The sequence below is a fragment of the Epinephelus moara genome, chromosome 2, assembly GCF_006386435.1.
Source record: "Epinephelus moara isolate mb chromosome 2, YSFRI_EMoa_1.0, whole genome shotgun sequence".
NCBI classification, from domain to species: Eukaryota; Metazoa; Chordata; class Actinopteri; order Perciformes; family Serranidae; genus Epinephelus; species Epinephelus moara.
This window is the reverse complement of record NC_065507.1, coordinates 25,387,135-25,411,171: the sequence shown is the minus strand read 5'-3', so window position 1 is coordinate 25,411,171 and position 24,037 is coordinate 25,387,135. Positions and strand designations below refer to the sequence as shown.

The 24,037-nt window shown below is 41.5% G+C and overlaps 1 protein-coding gene across 3 annotated transcripts in view; it reads left to right on the top strand.

Moving 5' to 3' along the window:
* Positions 1-24,037, top strand: part of plch1 (phospholipase C, eta 1) — a 95,610-nt gene that overhangs the window by 3,951 nt on the left and 67,622 nt on the right. For all 3 annotated transcript variants that reach the window (XM_050069512.1, XM_050069504.1, XM_050069519.1), the window contains exon 2: positions 8,970-9,091. In XM_050069512.1, the coding sequence (XP_049925469.1) occupies positions 9,013-9,091 (79 nt within the window). In that variant the 5' untranslated portion in view covers positions 8,970-9,012. The remainder of the gene's footprint in view (positions 1-8,969; positions 9,092-24,037) is intronic.

Sequence of the window (24,037 nt, the reverse complement as noted above, 5' to 3'; positions counted from 1 at the left end):
GCAATATGAAGATGTTACAGTGGACTTATTCTCAGATATTTAGTCAACCAAACAATGAATAGATTAATAAAGAAAATAGTCAATAAAAGATAATCAGTTCAATTGGTCAGTTGCATCTTAAAAGTTCTGAACATGATAATATTCCATGTAGATTATCTTCGACCTGAGTAAAAATGTGAACTCTGAAGTATAAAAAATAGAATATCCGAGTCCAGAAAGTGACAGTAAGAAGATTAATTGTTAGCAGGAATAAAAACTGTAGAGGTGCACCACTACAGATATTTAACATGACCCCTGAGAATGTGAGTCTATGAGAAAGGCAGTGAATGACCACCGTTACGCCCCAGTGAAACACAAAGTTAATTTTATAGAAAGCTTTTCCCATTGTCTAACAATGTATTGCAGAATGACAATATTCATACACAAATTAATGAACATGAATTAAAATGCTTCTTACCATTAGTCCCCTACACTCCTATACTCCTATACTTTAAATGGGTTAAGTTAAGGAGCACTGTTTGACAAAGTATCTGTCCAGCCATCAACATACCAAGACTGTTTACTCTCTGTTCTATTAACTGTTTAACAAGCAATTACAAGCTACTCATTGACTCCTCCATCCCAGCTGACTGGTAGTGAAGGGAGACATGTAGGGAGCAACATAACTGTGTTGCATGTGCCTTTGCCTTACAGAAAGTCATAACCACTGAGACAGTTGCAGATTAAAAAAAATAATTGAATCATAGTTAATAATCATTTAGCATTTATGGCAGCTGGTCACATAAAAACAGAACAACCACAGCATATCTCATTATTCATGTCTAAATAGAGTGCTATTTGGCATGTGTCAATATGGGCTGACAGATGCTGCTGTCTTTGTGTCTGTGTGTCATAAGAGGGCCTTTGTTACATAAATAGGGGCATGCTGTATATGAGGGGGTGATTTGTGCCATGAATACTAAACAGCCCCATAAAGATGAATTGTGCACTCTTTGAAATAAAGGTGCTAACTAGACACATAAGGGTCTTTAGCTTCTCCCCTTTGGAGGAAACCCTTTTGGTTCCTGATAGTATCTTTTATAAACATTACACCTGGGACCTTTTCACAGGGTTCAACCTAGAACCATCTGTGTATGGTTCCATCCAGGCCCCACTATGAGAGGTTCTACAGAGTACCTCTCAATGGTGAAATGGTCCCACCCAGAACCCTCTTTGCAAGTTTTATCCAGGACAGTTCAACCTTTTAAGGGTTCTAACGAGAGGCACCAAGGGGACTGAAAACCCTTTTATATTCCAAGGGTTTCATCTAGAACACACCCAGAGGACTCTAAAATAGTAACTGATTATATTACCCATAGACCTCTCTCCCACTAATGGTGGTTTTAGTCTGGGGCTAAGGGAGCCACGTCCAGCAACTCTGGATTTAATTGGTGTCCTAAAGGTCCGGGGCTGACGTGATCCACTGAATGCTCTCCGGTTATGGTATTCAGAAACGCGTATAAGTGAAAGCTTTCTGAGAGCTCAGAGTTCAAGAGTTCGGATTCATGACCTTCCTTGTGAGAAAGATGAGCTCACAAGTTCCATTTGAATACAGTGCCCAACCACCAGTGCTCAGCACTGAAGTTACGCTCAGCGCTCAGGTGTGCTGCCAGTGTTAGTAGCATGGCGTTTGTTGTGCGCTGTAAATATGTGTTGCAAAGCATTACAAAATATATATTAAAAAATATGCTTTGGTGGACATGGCCCCTTTTACAACTTGGGTCTTTTACTCATAGTTTTGGCTGTAATTTCCATCAGTTATGATAACATTGCACCAACCATGTTGGATGCTGAGATCTGGAAGCATGGAGAAATTGCTGAGTATGAGGCCAATAAATGAGCAGTCAGGCAAACACACAAATGACCAACAAGCCTACACTTTAGCAGACAGTTAAGGGCCAAGGTTACATTTAGAATAACACTATAGCTGTGTAAATAAATTATAGCTACATTGTTCTTGGATTTGTTAAGCTGTTTCTAAAAAAGGTACTTCCGTGCTAACTTTAAGAACATCTCATCCATAGGACTGGGCAATTTATTTAATAATCAGTACAGTTTACTTAAATTCCTACTCAACTGTCTTGCACAGACCTAAAAAATCTCATCATTATGTTTTAGTCTTGAAAAAAAAATCAAAGTTTATATTTTTGGCCATATTGTCCAGCCCTACATCCGTCTCATATCTTTGCTTCTTATTAAAAAGAATTAAATTGCAGCACCAAAGGCCTGCTGTCAGGTGTTATTATGATAATATCTGAAAGACTCAAAAGTACCCCACAGTCAAAGGGTGCAATAGATACTGCCAATAGTTATTAAGATAAGAACTAAAATCTGCTGTATTAGCACTGAATCAACTTCCACAGCCTGTATTAACCTTAAATGATTGCCGTCAGATAATATGTGTGTCTTACGTGCAGGACAGACAGGGAAAGCGGAAGTACTAAAATGCTGCATCCACATGTTTCAGATTGTATTACTTCTGTTTGATTCTAATATCTACTACAACAAAACATCTAACTTGGGGGCATCCTCGACCTACTTCCTGCCAGGTCCTGAGATGAAATGGCTCATCAGGCAGTCTGACAGTGAAATATTCATTTTTTAAGTTACCTTCTCTCCCAGTGGCCTGAGAGACAGGAAAGAGCAGACTGTATTCCCCTGAGCTTTGGGCCCTCAAATGAGAAGGCTACTCGTGTTACACATGATGGGCAGAGTCATTTTACTGACTCACTTTAGATACACTGACACACTCTTGGTTTGTACTGGTTTAGTTTATAAACCATATGTTAACCACATTTTATTAACCTGTTGTTATTATTAAAGGAGTAGTTTGACATTTTTTCAAACAATGTCATTCGCTTTTTGTCAAAAGTTAGATGACAAGATAAATACCACTCTGTTTGTGAGGCAAATATGAACAAAATCCACGTACCAGCAACTCTAAAGCTCACTAATAAACACTTTATATCTTGTTTGTTTAATCTGTGCAAAACCAGTCTCCGGTGGTTGCCTGGCAACCTCACAAAAACGACAAGACCCCAGGCCGCCACTGCTCCCAGCCAAGAAATAGTCCAGCAAATAACACTTCAGGTTTTGTACTAATTAAGCAAATAAGAATTGTTTTGTAGTTAGTGAACTTTTGGGTTTCTTGTAGGTGAATTTTTTTTGTTGTATGACTAGTCTGACTGACTGGAAATAGACTGTAGTTATAAGCCTGCCATTGGCCCACCCATGTAGGCTGACATTTTCATTGCCTTCCGCTGTCTGTGATATCATTTCCAAATCTCCATTTCTACGGGAAACAACATCAACCTCCAAGCTAACAACCTACACGCTGACAATGGCAAGTTTTGACGAAGATCCTAGATTGAAAAATAATTGCTTCTTTGTAGCTGAGGTGAATTGTTGAAAAGAGCAACACTGTAGAAAACAACTTGTGAACGCACCTCAGAAAAGCCCAGACTCCGTCTTGTGGGACTCTCATGCCCTATATTGCGTTTTGTGACACAGCCAGTCGGAGTTGATTCGCCACATCTTTAACTGAGGCAGCAGCATGTGCCATTGACAATAACTTCACAAATGTACCAATGTGTTCCACTTTACATGAGCCTCTGTTATATTGTTGTAATTATGTTCTGCTAGAGCCACATACAGCCAGCAAATTGTCTGTGGTTTTAACGGGTCCAGTGAGCTGCTCCAGAGCTTAAGTATAGTCACACCTCTCCTCTAGGGTGATTATCAAATTATCTTTGGCTTTGTTATCACTAAAAGTTGAATCACATTGTTGACATATGGAGCCATTTTAATGGCAGTACTCACCTCCCCATGTGCATGTGCTCCATCAAAACAAGTTCACCCCCAACTCTATTTTGCAAGGACGCTGTCACTGCATCCAGGGTTTAGTATAGCCCAAGACCATTGTGATTGGTTTAAAGAAATAGAAACAAGTCAGAGCATTTTTCCCCTCTATAGCAGAGTGATAATGTGTACTTCCAGACCTTTCTCCACAGCGCTGACACATACAGCGCTGTGGAGAAAGGTCTGGCTACGTGAGACAACCTTATGGCAGGACAAGGCCAACTGCTTCTCCCTGTTTTCACTATGCTATGCTGAGCTGATGAGCTACTAGACGTCTGGCTTAATTTTTTTTGGACAAACATGAGAGTGGTAAAAATCTTCTCACTTAATACTCATTTCCCAAAATGTCAAAGTATTACTTTAATTTGGTAATGTTTGGACAACCACACTTGGCTACTACAAACTTAATGTAATAGGCTATGTAGTAATTTCCATTGGTAGAATTTAATTATCTCCAATTTTGCTTTTTATGTTAGTGACAGTATTCCAAAAACAAAAAGACCAATGCAGTATAAATAAGATGTTAACTTAAGATTCACCAGCAGTATAGACACTATCTGATCTCTGATCATATTTGCTGTGTAATTCTGTAAAGCTAACTGACTTGCACATTCTGGTAAACTTCTTCTTGCCATGTGACTACAGCGTCTATGGTGGATTTATGTAATCTTGCTGTATCACGACCTGATGTGTCATTAAAGCTGCTCAAACAGTGTCTCCAGTCATCTACCTCTGCTCGGCTCCTACCTCTAATTTGGACTCTGTTATGAAAACAAACAGTAATTTAGAAACATTATTCTGTAATTAAGCAGTAAGCCACAAGGGGCCGTGCTCTTCGGTGAGTTTAGAGCAGCTAAGAGGCGTTGCAGGCACAAGGTGAGGCAGAGTTTAATGAATATGAAGAAAAGCTTCAGATGATTTTCTGTGCTTATGACATGAAGGCAACAAACCTTTCAAACCTTACACACTGCAAATGTTATATAGTAGAAAATTATGGTATTAGGTCAAAGCTGTATTTGCTTCTCTACCAAAGCACCAGAGAGCGCTGATTATAGCATAAGCAGAATTATCTGCTCTAAGACAGTCCTAAGGTCTTTTCTCCTTTTCTTTGTTGCTGTTTTTCTTTTAGCACATTCATTATTGTGTTTCTCCATTGCTTGTTGTGAAGGCAAATCTTTTAACCTCTATGTTTTGTTGTAGTTTTTGCAGGATGTTTGTGTTTCTTTTTTATTTCTTGGAACTTCCTGCACCCTCTAACCTTGCACTAACCAGAGTACAGCTTAATATATAAGCAATAATACTAAAATATTAAATATTAAATATTATTACTAAAAATGTTACATTAGGCAGAGAAACAGATATTAAACATTTCCTTTTTAATCTAGACTACAGAGAAGCTTCTTACTACAGCAAGAAGCTTCTCTGCATTATGAAGCAAGCTGGAACTAAAATACATTACAGTTGTCCATGTTGGTTGAATTCTCACACACTTTTCCTATTTTTCTTTCCTTTCTATTGTTTTTTTTATTACTATTTTTATTTATTTTTCTTCCTATTCTCTATTCTGATTATTTTTCTCAATTTTTTATTTCATTATTTCTTTTTTTTCCTTTTTTATCTTTTTATTTCTTTTAAACTTTTTATTATTATTTCGCTTTTCTATTTTTTTTCTTTCTTTTTAAATGTTCTTCCTCTAAAAAAAATATACCATAGACCCACTTTTGTCTTTTTTTCCAGGGACAGGGGATCTTTGGGGGGATAGCAGGTCAAGTTTAGAGTTTATAAGGGCTTAGAACATTCTGATAGAAGTATATGATGCTAAATTATGTTTTGTAAGTTGTTACAGCATTTTTGGGGGATTGATACCATTTGTTCCATAGATTTGGTGCATTTTTAACCACTCAAAAACTAATAAAGTTTTCAAAAATTCCTCCAAAATATCACAGTAAGACACCAAAAACTTGAGTAACACCAGAGAAAAATCCATGGTGTGATTTAGTATCAAAAATTTTTAACATTTTGAGATTTCATTAAGAATTGCATTTATTTTTGGCGATTGGATGGCAAGCACTTCTGTTCTTAGCACGGCTTATAAACCTTTTTATTGTCAATATACATATAAAAGCCATACATCCTCTGAGCGCCGCAGGTCTGGAGTTTGTAGTTGTGAAGTTTCATGCAGCTCTGATTATCCTGAAGGTCATAATAGCTCATGATATACAGCAATGTCTGTTTCAAACAATAGTTAACCCATGACAATGAAATGGCCACTATGGGGGTTACTCAGCACCATGACAGATACATGTTTGTACTGCATGCAAAAAACCACATGGTTTTTGCCCCAAACTGTATGAGATTAGCATAAAGTGTCTATACACGGGAGACTTGTGGGTACCCTTGGGACCCATTTTCAGTCAGATATCTTGAGGTGAGAGGTCATGGGACCCCTGTGAAATTGGCCATACCAGTTTTTTCCTTGCCAAAATTTAGCCCAACTTTTGAGCCTTACTTTACCCCCTAGCTTCAAAACTCAGCCTGCTATAATCTCTGAAAGACAGTAATGTTGGCAGAGATCACTGACAGTCCTTTGGCTCTCTTATGGTTAAGAGAGAGACTAAACCCAGCTCAAATAAAGCAGTTGAATTCTCAGTTACACGGACTTTTACCATGGCTCTCAGTTTTTCTAAGGGGGGTAGATTTTTAATATGTGTTATGCTCTGCAGGTTTTCCAAGTTCAGGAGGCAAAGTAAGAGAAGGCTTTCCCCCTCACATCAACAGGATGAGTGGGTCTCTGTCCATAAACACCACAGACATTACAGGCTTCTGTGATTTAAAAAGAGGTGGTGGCAGGGTCACAGGAAAGTACTTTCACCTCAGAGATAGTTGACCCGTGTGCTCTACGTGTTCGACCAGACAGTCACCTCTCCTCGGGTCAGCCGGCACCAGACCCCAATAACTGTCCCAGAGGCTCCGAGCCTCTTCAGATCTATACAGCTTCTGAGTGTGTGTGTGAGAATGTGTTTATAGTGGGAAGCAGTAAATCACAGAAAGACAGACAAGCAACAGGTGGGGAAACACTAAGCAGTGAAACTGGCAGTAGGGGAGGTAGGAATGAAACGTGATCAAGAGGAAGTGGTGGAAAATCGGGAATCCGGGAATAATGATGAGGAGAAACAAGAGGAAGATGAATGAGAACACATGGAGAGAGATACAGAAATTCAAAGGGGCCAAAAAGGTGGACAAAGAGAGCTGGATAGAGGGATGGGAAATGGTAGGACGATAGATAAGGAGGATCTGAGAGTGTTTTCATGGTGCAGTTGTAAAGACAGCAAAGAGTCAGATAGGCCGAAATAACTACAAGCTATCTTTCATTTAATTCAATGACATGTTGAAACACTTTTGAAGAGATCTGAACTACATATACTACTCTATGATGAGGGGTGGAAGAGCAGGTGATGCTGCTACCACAAGAAGGAATTTCAAAATAAAAGCAAAACATGGACTAAGAAAAACTGCACAAACCAATGATTAAAACACTTGTCTTGTGCTGCAAACCAACAAGATACAAATGACTGAATAACTGCAGATGGATTTCTGACTCAGCATAATCGCACAAACTGTGGAGTCACAATATTAATTTCAGCTGCAGTAGAGGGAAAGTTTTTTGTAATTTCCTCTATACTTTGGTTACATAACTCTGGAGATGTGTCTCCCAAGTTGCATAGTTAATCTTCTTTGCACATAACTTAATAAAGTTCTGACACCACATTTTCTTGAGCTCCTGTTGTAGTTAAAGTTAAGGGATAGTTTGTATCATGACAGCATGGGTTGCACGTGTAAATGAACTGTAGTAAAATTCCAGATTGCCCTGCTCATCTCTCAAATCAATTCCCATACAGAGAGATTGTACTTCCACATTTTCGTATGCCTGCCACCACAGACTCAAAGAGTATAGAAGCAGATAGAGAGACCTGCCTCTCTGTCTCTTTCTCAAATGCAAACCAAACTCCAATCAAATGGTAAGAGTTGGCAGTATTAATCAAATATAAACCAAGTTTGTGTTACTGTGTTGCCTATTTCTCGCCTCAAATGTTTAACTGTAACTGTAATTCAAGGATTGTTTGTTACCAGCTGGCTGCCATATTGTTTCCTGTGGAAAAACAGCTAACCTCGCATTATGGTGCCCCATTTCGGAGGTCGGAAGTCGAAAGCGGGAATGGCGTCACCTCTGAGTTGACAACAGTTTTTGCATTCTAGTTGACAATGGTGGACAAGTCGGAAAAAAACACGGACGCACTTACCGTTCTACCGTTGGGCTCGCCGTAGCCACTGTTAGCAATATCAGTTAATAACAACACTCTATGTGGTATTTTGCACATACAGACAGGGTAGCAACATGTCCACGGATAAAAATTTAACAGTACTATGGGTATGGCTGACCTAATGTAAAACAAATAAAATAATAATAAACAGTACTTTAGCAGAGTGTTTACTCACTATGTATGTGACCGGCAGCCATCTTAAATACGTAAGTTGGGTTTGATGCGGTTGCTCTGAGTTTCCAAGTTGGAAATCCGATCTCAGGGTGCGTTCGAGTTTAAGCTTCCGACTGGTAACTGGCAATTTTCGACCTCTGAGTACAAAACGAACGCACCATTATGTTACCCACCAGGAGGAGTGTTTATTGGACTGGTGTGGCAGAGTGCATTCTGGTAGTTGTAGGTTTTCTACCTCTTGAGCAAAAGCGAATGCCACAGTCCTTTTTCTCTGTTTTCTCTGGTCATGTTGCACCAATTTCATAATTGTTTACATCTTTTTACTGCAGATAGCTTGTTTTATTTATATCTTTCCAGCAGTGAAACACATCTTTGATACATGCAGAGATAGTCAGTCATAGTTAGTAGCACATTTAACATGCAGGTTTTAGTAAACGCTACAAGAGAATCCTCAATTTATGACAACTTTCAACAATTTTCCCTCATAGTGACTCATTTAAATTAAATTACTTTCAGAGTCAATCGATTCCTGCAAAGTGTTTGGACGACATGGCTAACGTCTCTTCTCCTCCATAGGTCATCCAATTGTTCTCCCTTCTGTGTCCCTCCTTCTCTCACCATGAGCTCCTGGGTGGTGAACAGGAAAGGAGAGCCGCAGTACCGCCGGCACTTCCTGACGGACAACAGCACCTATCATGGTGAATATCCCCCACACAAACACTCATTCTTATACTTACATCTTTGTGAGGACCCTCATTGACATAATGTATTCCCTAGCCTCTTACCCTAACCTAAACCATCACAACTAAATACCTAACCTAATTCTAACCTGAACCCTAAAACCAAGCCTTAACCCTTGAACAGACCTTTGAAAAAGTGAGGACCGGCCAAAATGTCCTCACTTTGCAAAAATGTCCTCACTATGTTGCTAAAATACATCTCTTGGTCCTCACTTTGTAGCATGTACAATTACACACAGACACACACACACGCAAACAGATTAATAGAAAGGACAGAATATTATGAACAGTACATTGTCTCTCTGATAGCTGTATGTCATGGGAATGAACAGTAGAGGGAGACTTATCTCCACTGTTGGACCTCAAGTATTCAGCCTTTTATATTGTAGACAGCACAGCCAAGATTCAGTCGTGTGACATAAATAAAACCTAATCACTGTTTACTGGAACACAAAACCTGCTGCAAGCCACTGACTCATTGTGAGACAGCAAAGAAGAACTGCCCAGAGCTTCATTTGCACAGGATAGCATGAAACCATCTGTGTACTAATAGGCTGCAACACCTGATTTGTAGTGCTATATGTTTCTACTCATGCATGATTCATACATATTAATACTCACACAGTGGAGTCAAATATATCAAACAGAGACACTCAACACTCCTCTTTTCTTTTTCTCTGATATTTTTATCATTCAGCATGTATGAGAGGATGTTTTATTCATCTTAATATCTGCATGGGTCATCTTAAATACCCCAACGCATATATGCATACCTGTTTATGCGAGTATGTTGTACCAGATATGATTTAATAAACTAGAGCAAATACTGCATTTTTCATTCTCCCTAAAGCTGACTTTAAAGCAGACATCAATCTGATTATGATTTATGAGTTTCGAGGCAGTCAGGCTGCACGCTGACAGATCCGCCAGACAAATCCATAACAAATCTCTGATCTCTGTCTGCGTCTGTGGCTGTCACACCTACAGCAGACAGGCCACTTAAAGCCTCACCTTGACTTACTACAGCCCACATCCCACCCCTGCAGACCATGTGTTATATACCGTACAAGTGTGTTCTTTCTGCTTGTCAGCGAACTGTAGTAGAAAACAGGCTTGACTGCTTCAGTACTCTGCTGTGGATGATGGATTGATTGATGGACAGAGTGCACACAAGTGTCTCTTTTGCCTCCGGTCAGGCTGAGAAATAAGGATTTTACCACATTTATAGGAATTTCACAGATTATCTCCCTTTGTAAATATGTTTCTCCAAGCCAAAGTGACTCTTCTTCCAGACCTTGTGGGTAATTAATGTTGTTCAAGTGAAAAATGAATAGCTCACTGAGCATGAAACGCAAATACATTTTCATACATTCCCTGGAAAAGCCAGCTTGCACCACCCCTCCACCTCCTCCAATCCATTTCTTGCAAGATAACATATTCTGATACTAATCTCGTCACCTAAGTTATTATGTTGAAGCTGCTGTTAAGTTTTTAAGAGGGATAAAGGGAGGAGAATCAGAACAAAAAGTCTAAGTATTGTTGTGTCTTAACTAAACTTCAGATCCTGTTGATCTCTGTCTGTAATCACCCCCTCATGTCCTCGACAGTTTGCCCTTTCCTGTCAGTCTGAACCATTCTGAAAACAAATGCCTCTGTCTTCTCTTTCCTGGATTATTTTCCACATGACTTTGCTTCGCTCTGCCTCCATTTCCCTTCCTCCCAGTTGTTTCCAGTCTTTTGTGAAAGACTGAGTGGCTGATGGTTTTCATTTGGCCATGGTACATAAATCAGTGTGAGAAGGGTGTGTGAGGGGAGGAGGGAGGGGGGCTGTGTGTGATCAGGCAGGTGTGGAAGAAAAAAGGTTTACAACTTAAATCAAAGTATGCAATCACTGGAAAGCCTCGTGTACCTGCTAATGCATGGCGTGCACGAGGACAAGACGTGCAGCATTGAACTTGGTGGGACACACTGGTGGTCAGACACGTCTTTTGGTTCCTGCAGACAGCACTAATCGATTTGGTAACCTCTGGCTCTGTCTCACAGTGTCTGAACACAATCGTGTGCGGGCATGTGTGTGTTTGCTCTGTGTGTGTGTGCGCGTGTGTGCTTGGTCACTCCATAATTGTCTCCTGCAAACCTAAATTAAATGGCTTTAATGTGGACCAATGAGCAAGACTAATCTGGGAACTCTAGATTGACCAAACGTTCATTAGGGAATTGACTCAACACACACACACACACACACACACACACACACACACACACACACACACACACACACACAATTGAAAAGCATATAATGCATGTTTACACATAACTTGCTCTCAGAGCCCCTGTGTGCGCGCACTGCTGGAGCATCCCTCATATTTCATGAAGCCTGTTTCCTGCTTCATCTCTGAGGAGACATTCACACCTAAAAGGAGACACACACGGAGAGCGTTAAGTGGGTCACAGCGCTGGCATCCCTGCGCAATGGTGACTGTGTCTCTCCAGATACAAACCGAGGAATAACGTTAGGTGCGCAAAAACAAACGGATGTGACAGGAGCTGTTTGGTGGGGAATTCAAACTGTCTCCAAACACCAGACTGTCAGGCAAAGCTGATGAAATGTCCACAATGTCCAACTCTGCCAGTTGAGCCACTGTTCTGTGCGCTATCATTCACTCTCGCTCACTCCACGCCAGTGTTAAGCTCTTGCTTATTAACAACTACTCTCCGTCGGTCCAACGAGCGTGTGAGAAATCGGCTTATCGTTTTGCCTCTGTGTTGCGCCTGTTGAGAGAAGAGGATGTGCGCGCAGCAGCAGCGGCTGTGGATGTGAGAGCTTTGATGGTTTGTGAAGCCACTCCGCAGACCGTGCCGGGAGAGGCAGATACTGAGGTGCAGTTTGTTTCCGGGCTCGTTTTTTTTTTTGTGGACACAAAAGTGACACTTCATCATCATGGCGCGTTCCGTGTGAACGTCCAATCATCATGGAGAAATGGACTAGTCAGACATGTTTTGATGGTTTTTCGAACCGCCACAATTAGGAGATAAAAACATGATGTCCAAAACGCATGGAGGGACCTTGTGAGAACTCCAGTCCTAAATGGCAGAACTTGAAGTTTGCAGAAATCTCAGTCTGGAGAAGGGTGAGTGATCATTTATCAAGCTCTCTGTTTGGTTATTTTATCTCTCAGTCTCATATAGAGAGGAATAGTCTGTGTGGTGCACGCATTCCTTTGGATGTCTAAAGCCAACATTGCTAGAAGCCCATGCGTAATTTCTCCATTGCGCTTGTTGTGGTGAAGAAATGTCATCACCCTCGCTTCTACAAGCACTGAGAAAGGAATCTTAATTGAAGGCTGCCAATTTAGGCGAGGGAATATTTGTGCAATATTAATGTCTGTCAGAATTGTGGGTGCAAAACATTAGAATTAATTACAAGCAGTCACTCTGTCGATTGTTTCTATGGGGATTTTTAAACTGATGTCAGATTTTTTGAGTTCATATGAGAGCTCTTGATTAAAGGCAGCAGTGGGGCAGCAGAAACTGTCCCCGGTGCTGAAAATGGCCCTTTGCTTTTGTCACTAGGGGGCAGAAAAACCTCTTAATTTGTTGATTTGACAAGACTTGCTCTGCTCTCGTCCATACAGCAACACATAGGTGTGAATGTGTCACATGCTTTCACAATCCTGCATCCTCCACACTGTTCACAGAAATCCATGAGAAGTTTATGGCTTCTGTCACTGCAGTGCCTTGGTGTAAAGATGCCAGAGAAACTGACAGACCACATAGCATTACCACATGCCAGAGGTGGATTGTTTTGCCAATGGCTTCAGCAGAAACAGGAGCCCCTTGAAACCCAGACGGGGAGCGTTGAGCGCCACATGCAGTGACAGAGCTTTGGGTTGAGCTTTGATGGCAAAATTGAAGTCCCAGCAGTCCCTGGGCTATTAGAGCGACCCCTTTGCTCTCTCCCGTATGCTGTCAAAAATATGGCGCATCCCTGGCACTTAGAAAGCAGGATGTGTCAAGCTGTCAGTCCTCACCCCTGCAGCGCATGTTTTTCTTTCATTGGGGTGTGAGAGTGTGGCCCCTGTTTTCCTCAATGGCCAAGAGGGCTGCCTCCTCATTCATTTTGTCAACACTTGTGCTGAGAAGACTTGCATGGCACCACGCCACCCTCGCTGAGAGAGGAGAAGAGAGAAAATGATGCAAGGAGAAGGGTTTGGAGGCGCATGCATGGCTGCTAATCTCCTCCACATGGAGGAAATGGCTTTTCCATGTAAAATGTGTTTTTCCTCATGTGTCTCTCCTGTGCTGATGATGATGAATCTCAGCATGCTCCCCCCTGTTTTGTCTCTGCCTCTTCCTTTTTGTCGCTCCAGGGCAGAGAAACAGCTAACAGACGCCAGGGGATGAACGCACTCTCATCCTCTCAGCTCTTTCCCTCTTTTTAAACACCAATTCTTATTTTCAGCCCCCTCTCTTAAATACTTCATCACTGGTACCAACTGAAATGTGTCTGTGAACATGAGTATTGAAAGCTGTCAAATACCAAACGCAGGCACGTCGGATCAAGTCGTTCCTGATTTAAATCTCATGTCAAACTTTGTCAAATGTGTCAGAATAAGTTCTCCTCTCCTCTCCTCTCCTCTCCTCCTTGGTATCATTTTGATACTGCTACTGAAACTGTATTGTGTTGACATTTTGAAACAACACCTAGCCCTACCTCCCCTCTCCTTCCTCTTTTTCACATGTTGTATCCAGTTTTGCCAAATAATTGTGTCACATTTAACACTATTAATTAACCAGCTTCACACCTCTGACATCCAGGGAGCTACTGACATCCATCTTTGCCCTTCCCACGTGATCCTGAAGCACCATAATTTGCATTTACATAGAATTTCACTGATAATGAGTCTATCTGGCTGCATGTTGACTTAGCCGCTGGCACATCACATTTGTTCTTGAATCAAGCATATTGGATGTGAGTGTGAAACATCAGCTTTTGAGACCTTCTGGGAGGCTATCATCTGTCTGAAGCTGCAGCTCTGTACCTGTGTCTGGATGAGAAATAGAAAGCAAATTATCCTTAACCACGGGCTTTTATTTCATTTGCCTCCATCCCCTCAGCAGTTAATACCTAGAGGCTCGGTCCATTTAGTTACGTTAGACAACACTTTTAGGCTTCCAGTGTGTCCTGAAATGAAGCACCAGGACAGCGGCAATAGTGCAGCTTCACTCCAACATGTGAAGCAGTTGAGATCAGACAGTTTTGCATGGCAGTCTGGCTCTGCTGCCAAATATACTGCATCTCAATCTACCCACAGTCATCCAGCCTGGCTTAGGGAGGAGGAAAGAAGAAGCTTTAACATTGCAGGAACATCAATACATACCCTGTAACAACCCCCGCCCCCCCAACACACTCACACACACACACACACTCCTTTGATGTTGTTGCTGAACTCCTCCACTCGGGGAGCCCCCTGTAGCATCTTTGGTGAATGCATTATCATGCTGCAGTTGTTTTTTTTTTCCTGTTCCGGTGCCGCTCTACACTCTGCACCCCGGGGGGACCTGGGAACCCATTTGTAGTACTGGCGGTTGGAGCACTGCCTTGAGCACTCTTAATTAGGCGAAGTGAGTGACTGTGCGATAAGAGCATGTGTTTTCCCTCTTTTTGCTCATCATTTCCCTGTGTTTCCTCACCTTTTATGTCTCTAATAAGAGGGTTAACCCAAATATTTTTGACTTCTTCCATGCAGGTTTTGTGTAATTAGTTTGCTTTAAAAGGTATTTACATGTCAGCTTGTCCCCTTCGGTGTGAATAGTCTAGACCCACCCAGCATTTGTAGAATGCGAGGCGTTAAAATAGTGCGGAAACATTGCCAATGATAAGCTGCCATTTTCATCATCAGGAATTAACAGTTGTTACTGCTAGTCAGCAGCAGCTGTTTATCAGCCTCAGTGCAGTGTGTGAGCACTAGTAGGCAGGAATTAGAAGGAAAACCTAAAACATGAAAATGAGAAAAACAAACAAACCCTGAAACCCAACTTTTTGGGCTGTCCTCATCTGTGTCGATTTGGAGTTTAACCATGCAAACTTTTTTGGATTAGCGCTAAACAGAAAGCACAGCTGAGGTCGATGCGAACATCAAAGTATTGGACAAAATGAAATTTTTACCAGATGATAGCACAAGATGAGAAGTCCACAGATCAAAGTTAACATGATGAACCCCTGATGTCTGTACCAGATTTCACAGCAAAACATTCAACATTTGTCAAGATGTTTGAATAAAGAACTAAAAAGTCGACCTCATGGTGGTGCTAGAGGAAAAGTTCAGGCTGATTTCATGTACTGTTTGTACATACACCTGTGAAAAGTAATGCGCCACATTTTGCATATATCCCTTGCAATCATGAGCAGATGATTTGTTATCACATGCAATAATGTGAGCCGGAGCCTGGGTTTGTTGAAGGTGGCAGTGCTGTTTGGGCTGAGAAGTGTAAGTAAGGTAAAGGAGGTTGTTGGGTTGGTGCGGGGAGCAGTGAGACCGGGCTGGTCTGGGATGCCAGAGATCACTGTCTAGCCTCCTGGAGGTCTCATGGGACCAACTAGATAAAACACTGGTGAAAGGAGGTTCCCACTTGATGACCCCAATATCATAGAGCTTAAGAGGTTATTCACTGAGCACTGATCCTTTATCTAAAGCACAAATTTCTTGTGTTTATTTGAACTGACCAATGTGTTGATGGAGGTCAGCATAAGAAGGCAGAAGAAATAGGCCATAGACTCCTCTCCCATTGCCAGTAGAGCAGAGCTGTGTACACGTCTCTGCAGCAGACTGTGTGTGTGTGTGTGTGTTTTCTGGTGTATCACATTCAATGTTACAGACAGGCCAGAAAACAGGTTAGTAAACAGAAGAAAGCAGCATGAAGGCCTATGAAAACCTTATGGTGGTTACTCATTCTTGGAACCCATCGGCTGTATTTGGTGTCTGACTTCTGGCAGACGGCGATACAGCCTCTGGGGACAGACCCCCGATTTTTTGGCATTCCGGTTTGATTTGGGCGGAGGAGGCGAATTTCCGTTTCCGACTTCCATTTATATATAAGTAAATATGCTGAACCATTGCGATGGATTCAGAGTTTGCAGTGACGCCAATTATGTTCCGCCTCGTTAGTTCACCGCATGGACCGTTTAACCTGGCAACAACTGCAGCCGGCTCAAACGTGATTGGTCAATATCACACGGACTACATACAGCCTACGACCGGAAACCAGGGCTCTTCCGCTCTTCTTCCGGAGGCAAAATCTCCGGGCTTTGCCTACAGACTCTACATTCGGTGAATGTAGACTCTTTATATAGAGACTAGTGGTTACTTATCTATAAATCTCTTACGTTTCCAGTCTCTCTTTCAAATTCGGTGCAGACCAATTTGGATTGATGCTTGAGCGCTGCTTGGGAGAAGATGGATGGTATTTTGTGTTGGTGTGTCATTGCATCTTGCTGGTGTAGGGGCTATAATTAGTGCGTTAACCTGGGTGTTGTCAATACTGATAAGAGCTAAAGCTGATAAATACCTGTGACTGCTGCAGAGTTACTTGACGCAGGTGTGAATGCTGATTGTAACATTTCCCATTACATTAAAAACCAGAGGTTAGCGTGTGTTAGCAGGGTTTTTTGTGCAGTGTAAAAGGGGCTCAAGGTAACTTTAAGTTATTTTAAGGAACATCATCAGCATGTTTCTTTTCTAAACCTAACCTAAGTAAATTTACGTTAAGTGCATAATTTTATGCTAAGTACTATATGATGACAATATGATGACACCATTTGTGGGACGCTAATTTGTGAGATATCACATTAGTTAGTTTTGCAAATTAAATGTGAAACAAGATCATGTAACTGCATTGTCTGTAGTTTGTCTGTAAAATGAGAACGTTTGTTTTGTTTTGGTGGCTGGCTTTGGTTTTTGATGGTGGCTGGATCACAAACATTCTCATTTTCGAAACAGTACACTAAAACATTTCTGAAAATGTGTGGTGAAAAACAGGCAATGCACTAACTGACTCTTGATTTATGTTTGACAGTATGGTTTATTGGTTGTTTTAGTGATTCTTGCGAATACCATTAGGAGCACTATGAGGAGACAGAGGAACACAATTTTCTTCATAAAATATTTGCCTACGGGGCGTTGGAGGCTTAGTGGCAGAGCAGGCGCCCCATGTACAAGGCTGTTGCTGCAGCAGCCAGGGTTCGAATCCAGCCTGTGGCCCTTTGCTGCATGTCATCCCCCTCTCTCTCCCCCTTCACACTCACCTGTCCTGTCCAATAAAGGCAAAATGGCCAAAAAAATATCTTTAAAAAATTTGCCTACTGTATTACTGTCATGATATAGCGACAGTTATAAACAACTTATCATGTCTAAGGTCTTTAGATGGGGCAGACTAAATTTGAAGTTGATTGGACCAAATCTGTAGGAGGAGTTTGTTTAAGTACGACCCCTGAAAATGGCCAAAAATGTTCCAAAATTGCACAGTAAATTTAAAATGGCTGACTTCCTGTTGGGTTTAGAGTATTGCACCAAGAGACCTTTTTTGTAGCATGGTACATATGCATACCAAATTTTGTTTCTACGTGAAAGTTAAAGGTCAGGGCTTTTACTCTGAAAACTGTTAGGAGGCACTACTGAGCCAATTTGCAATGCCCAAACTTAAAACCCATAAAGATATCTATTTTCACTAATTTTGGCAAGTGTGCATAGTTTTGTGAGTTTTCAAACATCACAAATAACCCAAAAATGCGTTGAAAGACTTCAAATAAAAATCGTAATAATAATGTAAATAATAATAATAATTCCTTCAATTTCAAGAGGGCCTCTGCGACCGCCTGTGGTAGGTCTTGGTCTGACCCAAAACATAACTTTTGGTCATACTTGCTAAAGTGTAGCTTTAACCCCCAAACCACAGTTTACTTTAACAGTGACTGCAAATTTTCCTCAACATGAGCATAGTAGTTTTGGAAGCGACTGACAATGTCCTGCTGATAGGTGTGCCACATCAGAAAAGGCTTGAATGGATAACCTTGGACGGAAGTTCTAAACAACCGTTAGAGTCATCTAGGTTAAAGAACTTATGGAATTTTTTTAACCTCTCTAATTCTGCCAGGACGCCGACGTCCTCGCCCCCCTCCTCCTCTGTTAAATGGTATCTCCCAGGTGCACTACGTCATCAAACCATGTGATGTTTGGTATTGCCGGATTCAGTTTTTCGACGGGAAAAGTTACAGGATGACTCGCGATCTTATGCGGAGCTGTTAGCGATGACTTAGCTGGTTTATAAAAGGTAAGAGTCTCACTGCTACCACTATTTTTGGCTGAGATACACTGTCTAGAAAGTGTGATTAAAACTTTCACGTTTCATATGGCTTTATTTGGTGATATTTTATGGTGTTTCTGTGTCATAAACAACATCAGCTATCATAATCACACCTGATTTCAATAAGGTACAATGTTTGAAGCTGGCTGAGTGTTGTTTGATCACTGATAGTATTGTTTTGAAGCCGAGTGACCGACTTGTCATTTGGAGCTCCGCCTGGATCTTTTCATGGAAAAAACACTGCAGAATGGTCATACTTTCTTTTTCTTTCGATATTTTTTGGGGGCATTTTTAGCCTTTAATGGATAGGACAGACAAGTGCGAAAGGGGGAGAGAGAGAGGGCGTGACACGCAGCAAAGGGCCACAGGCCGGAGTCGAGCCCGGGCCACCGTGGCAACATCCCCGCACATGGGGCGCTCCACCACCAAGCCTCCGACGCCCCAGCATGGTCATACTTTGTGCAATCTTCTTCAGATTTGAAATGAGTGTTCATTGATAGTGTGCCTACAGCCCTACAGTGTCATTTACCTGCTCAGATGAAGCCACAGACAGTTATTCATCCTGAAAAACATTTTTTATGTTATTTTAGGCAAAATCTTCAACTTTTTACTGACTTCAGAGGCCCATTACTCTGTCTCTGTATCACCTAGAGTGTTTCTGAGGAGGTTCTCATGCATGTAGTCAGAGCGGATCAGAAGCTACAGTCATTTTAATTTGAGTATGTCATTTTAGGTGTTTTTGCTACAAAGTGGGGATGGAGTACAAGAGGTTTAATTGGCTTCATCATGTAAGTGACCATATCCTTCAAGAGCACTTTTGTACCCAATTTAGAACCATAATGGTTATTTCATTGACATGAGAGATTTCTGTATGTGTGTTTTGTTTGTGTTCCTTTTGCTGTTTGCAGTGCGACGGTTTCATGATTTTCCATGCACCAGCCTGAATGTAACCACATATTATCAGAATCACAGTTCTTGCCTTTGTTTCCAATTTTTGGATATGCACGCTCTCTGTTTTCTTTTTTCATTAAACCAAAGATTTGCCAAATTAATAACAATGTGGCTTAGTGTTTAGCTCCACTCCTCCCTGTGCAGTCTGCATGTTATCTCTGCATTCATGCAGGTTTCCCTTGTGTTTCCTTCCAATGACACACATCAGGTGGATTAGAGACTCCAGCTGTCCCACTGGTATGAATGTGAGTGTCTGTCTATCTGTGTTATCCCTGACTGACAACTGATTCAGGCTGGCCCCTCCATCTTTAATGCACTGGCAACGGCTCCAAGCCTCCACGACCCTGAACAGAAACAAGCAGACAGACAAAATGAGTAAATGTCACTTCATTATTTGTCCGTTATGTATGATTATAATGCTTGGGTGAATATGACCACCCAGTGGTCATTTTGCTGGCCATCACACTGGTGGAGCAGGTGAGGGACATATGATTTTGCCAAGGCTCAAGCTCAGCGCTGTCACAAATGTACTGCTGGCTTTTATCCCTCCATGGCGCAGCCTGATTTCCCCTCACATTTATCCCGAAGTCATCAAGCTGAAGCTATGCGCTTGACTAATTTAATTTCATAAGCTTATGAATGTCCTGAGAGGAACAGTGAAACAGGGTGCAGACTGGGATGATGTAACCCCAAAGGACTAAATGAAGAAGATATTATGAGATTACATGAGGTGTCATTTGGGGTTTATCATCTTAAATGTGCACCGGTGCAATGATATTAGAAATCATGCTGCCTGCTCCGCTAATCTGAAAACTCGATTTGATTTTTTTTTCTAGTTTAGTAGATTTTTCTGACATTATTAAAGATTTTAAATAAAATTAATTATAGAACCAGACATTGTTAAAGCTCCAGTGTGTAGGATTGAAGAGAATATATGATGGCAGAAATGGAATATAACATAATGAGTATGTTTTATAGTGTATAAGCAGCTGAAAATAATAATTGTTGTGTTTTCGCTATCTTAATATGAGTTGATTATATCCACACAAGAGGCTGGTCCTCATCCAGGAAGATTACCATATTGCACTGCAATGTTTCTGCAGAAGCCCAGAATGGACAAACTGGCTCTATATAGGGCAATTTGTATTTTTGCATCGGCCACTGTAGTTAGCAGCTGCTCTACGACAAGCAGCACGTTTTTTAAACTGCTTTATTCAGTGTTTTTACTGGTTTAAATCACCACGTCTATTTTCTGGAACGATATCTGCGGATAATTTAGCTTCAGGTAAAAACCTCTTGAACATCTGGATCTCAAGTTGTTAGAGAAAAAAAGGTGCGCACACATTAGTAGGTGCAAAGTTGCGCCTGCTCAGATGAACCAAACAGCATTGGAGAAACACTGATTTATATTATCAAACTGCTTTATTCAGTGTATTTACCAGTTTTAATCATCTGGTCGGTTTGTTCTGGAGAGGAAGAGACCTCTGCTGATAATTTAGCTCCTGGTATAAACCTTCTGAACTATGAACACTGAAGGAATCCTAACTGGAAGAAATTTGGCGATCCTCACCACTAGATGCCATGACATTGTCCTAAATCTCACAAACTGCTCCTTAAAATACAAGACAGTTACCTACAATGCAGAGACAGTGGACAGGCTGTATATATGTTGCCCCACTGATTGCCCTGCCTTCACCTGTTGATCCTATATCCCTATCACTGGTTATATATTCCATGTTGGGTCCAGCTGTGCCTGATTGCTGAAATTATTAAATTTGACTGTCTGTGTTTGCACCTAGAGATTTTGCATGCATTTGCTTTTGCACCCTCCATGGGTTTTCCATCAAAGTCAAATCATATTCTCTGTTTGTATTCTGTTGCTGCAAAAGAACAGGGTTTCCCTGATTTGGTGATGCAGTACATAAAAAGGTCAGTGCACAAAGTGTAGTGAGGGCTTCCCCCTCAGGAGGGCAAAGCCTGTATCAGATGGACAGATGCGCGCACGCACACACACACACACACACACACACACACACACACACACACACACACACACACACACGTCAACCCATTAAATCATACTTTTAGTAGTGCATTATCATGAACATTATGTCATCATTCTTATCCTCATATTCCACTGGGTGACCCTATGAACCCGTCTGATATGCAGAGACACACATCTGCTGCACTCTCCTCCCTGACTCTTTATAATCGCTCCGTAATCTACACACATGCTGGATCTAAGTCCGCGCATCAGGGTAGCATGTTGGCACTGACACAGCAGCACATCTACTGAAAGACCTGTAAACATCAAAGAGAGGCGGATTGGGGGAGCAGGAAGTGGGAGTGGAAAACAGATGACCAGGAGAAAGGTGGAAACGTGTTTTCAGAGAGAAGGCTGTCAGTTTAAGGTGCTGCCACAGATCACGGGAGTACACAGGAGGATGAACGGCAGGAGTTTTGGTGTGCTTGTTTGTTGTGTGGAGGCTTTCTGTCTGAAGCGAGCCTGGAGCGCCTGTCAAGTTTGATGTGAGGAAAACCAAGTGTTTTTTCTTTTTTTGTTATCAGAGTTTTAGCTACAGGTGGAGTATGTTGCACACTGGGACTGGGCAAAGGAGGACTACTACTGGCTCCTTACTTTCTGCAGAGAAAATGGAGGAAATTTGTTATGATCCAAATGCAACATCTGCTCAGAAAGTACGATCCTTTATTTATGCTCCTGCTGAAAAATCGGCTGTGTTAACTGTCGCGACTCTCCTGGCGCGTAACGTCTACCATATTGGGGGCACCCTGGCTGTACCACAGAAATGCAGGCTTATACAAATTGGTAAGTCTGTGTGTGTGTGTCTAGACACTGTAAATCAGTGTGCCTCAGAGAAGGAAACCCAATAAAACTAACAAACATTAAGTTTGTCTTTTTTCCCCACTGAATTTTCCACCTCTTAACACTTAAATTGATATGTCTTGAATAAAATAATCCCATCCCTATGTTTTCCTTCTGTGCAGGTTGTGTGTGTGTGTGTGTGTGTGTACAAACATATTGCATATTGAACATATTGCTTGCTGGTGCTATTTATAGCACAGGAAAAGAGCAGGAGCTCATGTTTATGTATCAGAATACCCCCAGGATGATCAAACTGCTCACTTTCTGCTACCATAACTTTGAACCTGTATAGCTTGCCGTAATGAGTTGCTGCTCATTACATGCAAGAGATTTGTCTTGTCTGTGTGTTGATTTCTGTGCGTTGTACCGCTCGTCATAGCAGTAATTATGTGCAAATGTCATTCATATTTGTCCCGTGGACAGTCAGTCAACCAAAAACTGAATCACATCTTGATTAAATTTCAGAACACAAAACAAACCTTCGGGTCATGAGAGCTAACAGAGCAGCGAGTGAAGAATTATGATACCATGCCTCCATTCAGACAGTTTTATTTGGGTTTGATTGCCATGCTTGTTGTGTTTGATCAACAGTCGGACTGGCTTGGCCAGTCTGGATGGTGGTGCCTTATGTGACATGAATAGTGCATGAAGATTCAGGCAGATGCTGCTGAATATGAATGTATGTAGTGATGAATAATTTATGATAAATCTTTGGACTGTGGTCTGTTGGAGTCATCACACTCTATGTTCTCATGCAGAGCTGTTCAAGGATTAGAATATTATCCTTAACTAATGTAAACTTGTAGAAATGAGGCTAAAGGGATGACTGAGAGGAACCTCTTATCATGTTGTGATTAAAAATGACAGTTAAAACTGAAAATGATGATTGAAAAGTGCTGTGGATGCTGCTGTTTGCTGTCCTGGCCCGACCTTCATTGTATGGATCCAAGTGAGGACAGGCTTTGTTCATCAGGTTATCACAGAGACGTCTCTATCACCTACCCTATTAAAATATATTTGAATTGCCTGGGCCTCTGTGGCAAGACAAAGCTTTGATCTGCTCTCTCTGCTCTGTGCCGACAGAGATGATGAGTTTTAGCACATGCACACACACACACACACACACACACACACACACACACACACACACACACACACGCACATGCACATGAAGACAAACACAAACCAGTGAATGCACACGCACAGAGCGAAGAAATGAAAGCCAAAAAGATGCTTTACATATTTTTTATTCTTCTCCCTAGCTGAAAATCATTTTTTTTTACAGTTGGGTGAAGTTGTCTTTTTGAATCAGATACAGATACTGTAGCTACAGATAGCAAAGCATGAAGATTGATAGCCTGGATGTAAATGCCAGATGGGGTTATGAGGACATGAATTCATTTTTTAAAAGATGTCCAACAAGATGGATACTTGAATTGCAAGTTTGAACTAAACTGTACGTTTAAAACCTCGTACTCAAGTGGTTTAAGCATTACTCCTTTAGGGAAAATAGGACCAGAGATGGGAGTGAAGATGTAAAGGACACTGATCCTTTGATTCAGCCATCACTGCTCTTTTGAGAGCCATTTACATCAGTTCTCATCTTTGATTACGAGCCAGCTCCCCTCTCCTGGGCAGATATTAATCCTGCCACCTCTTCTCCTCCGGTCTCTTGCTTCGCAATCTTCAGCCGTACTGAGTTTGAG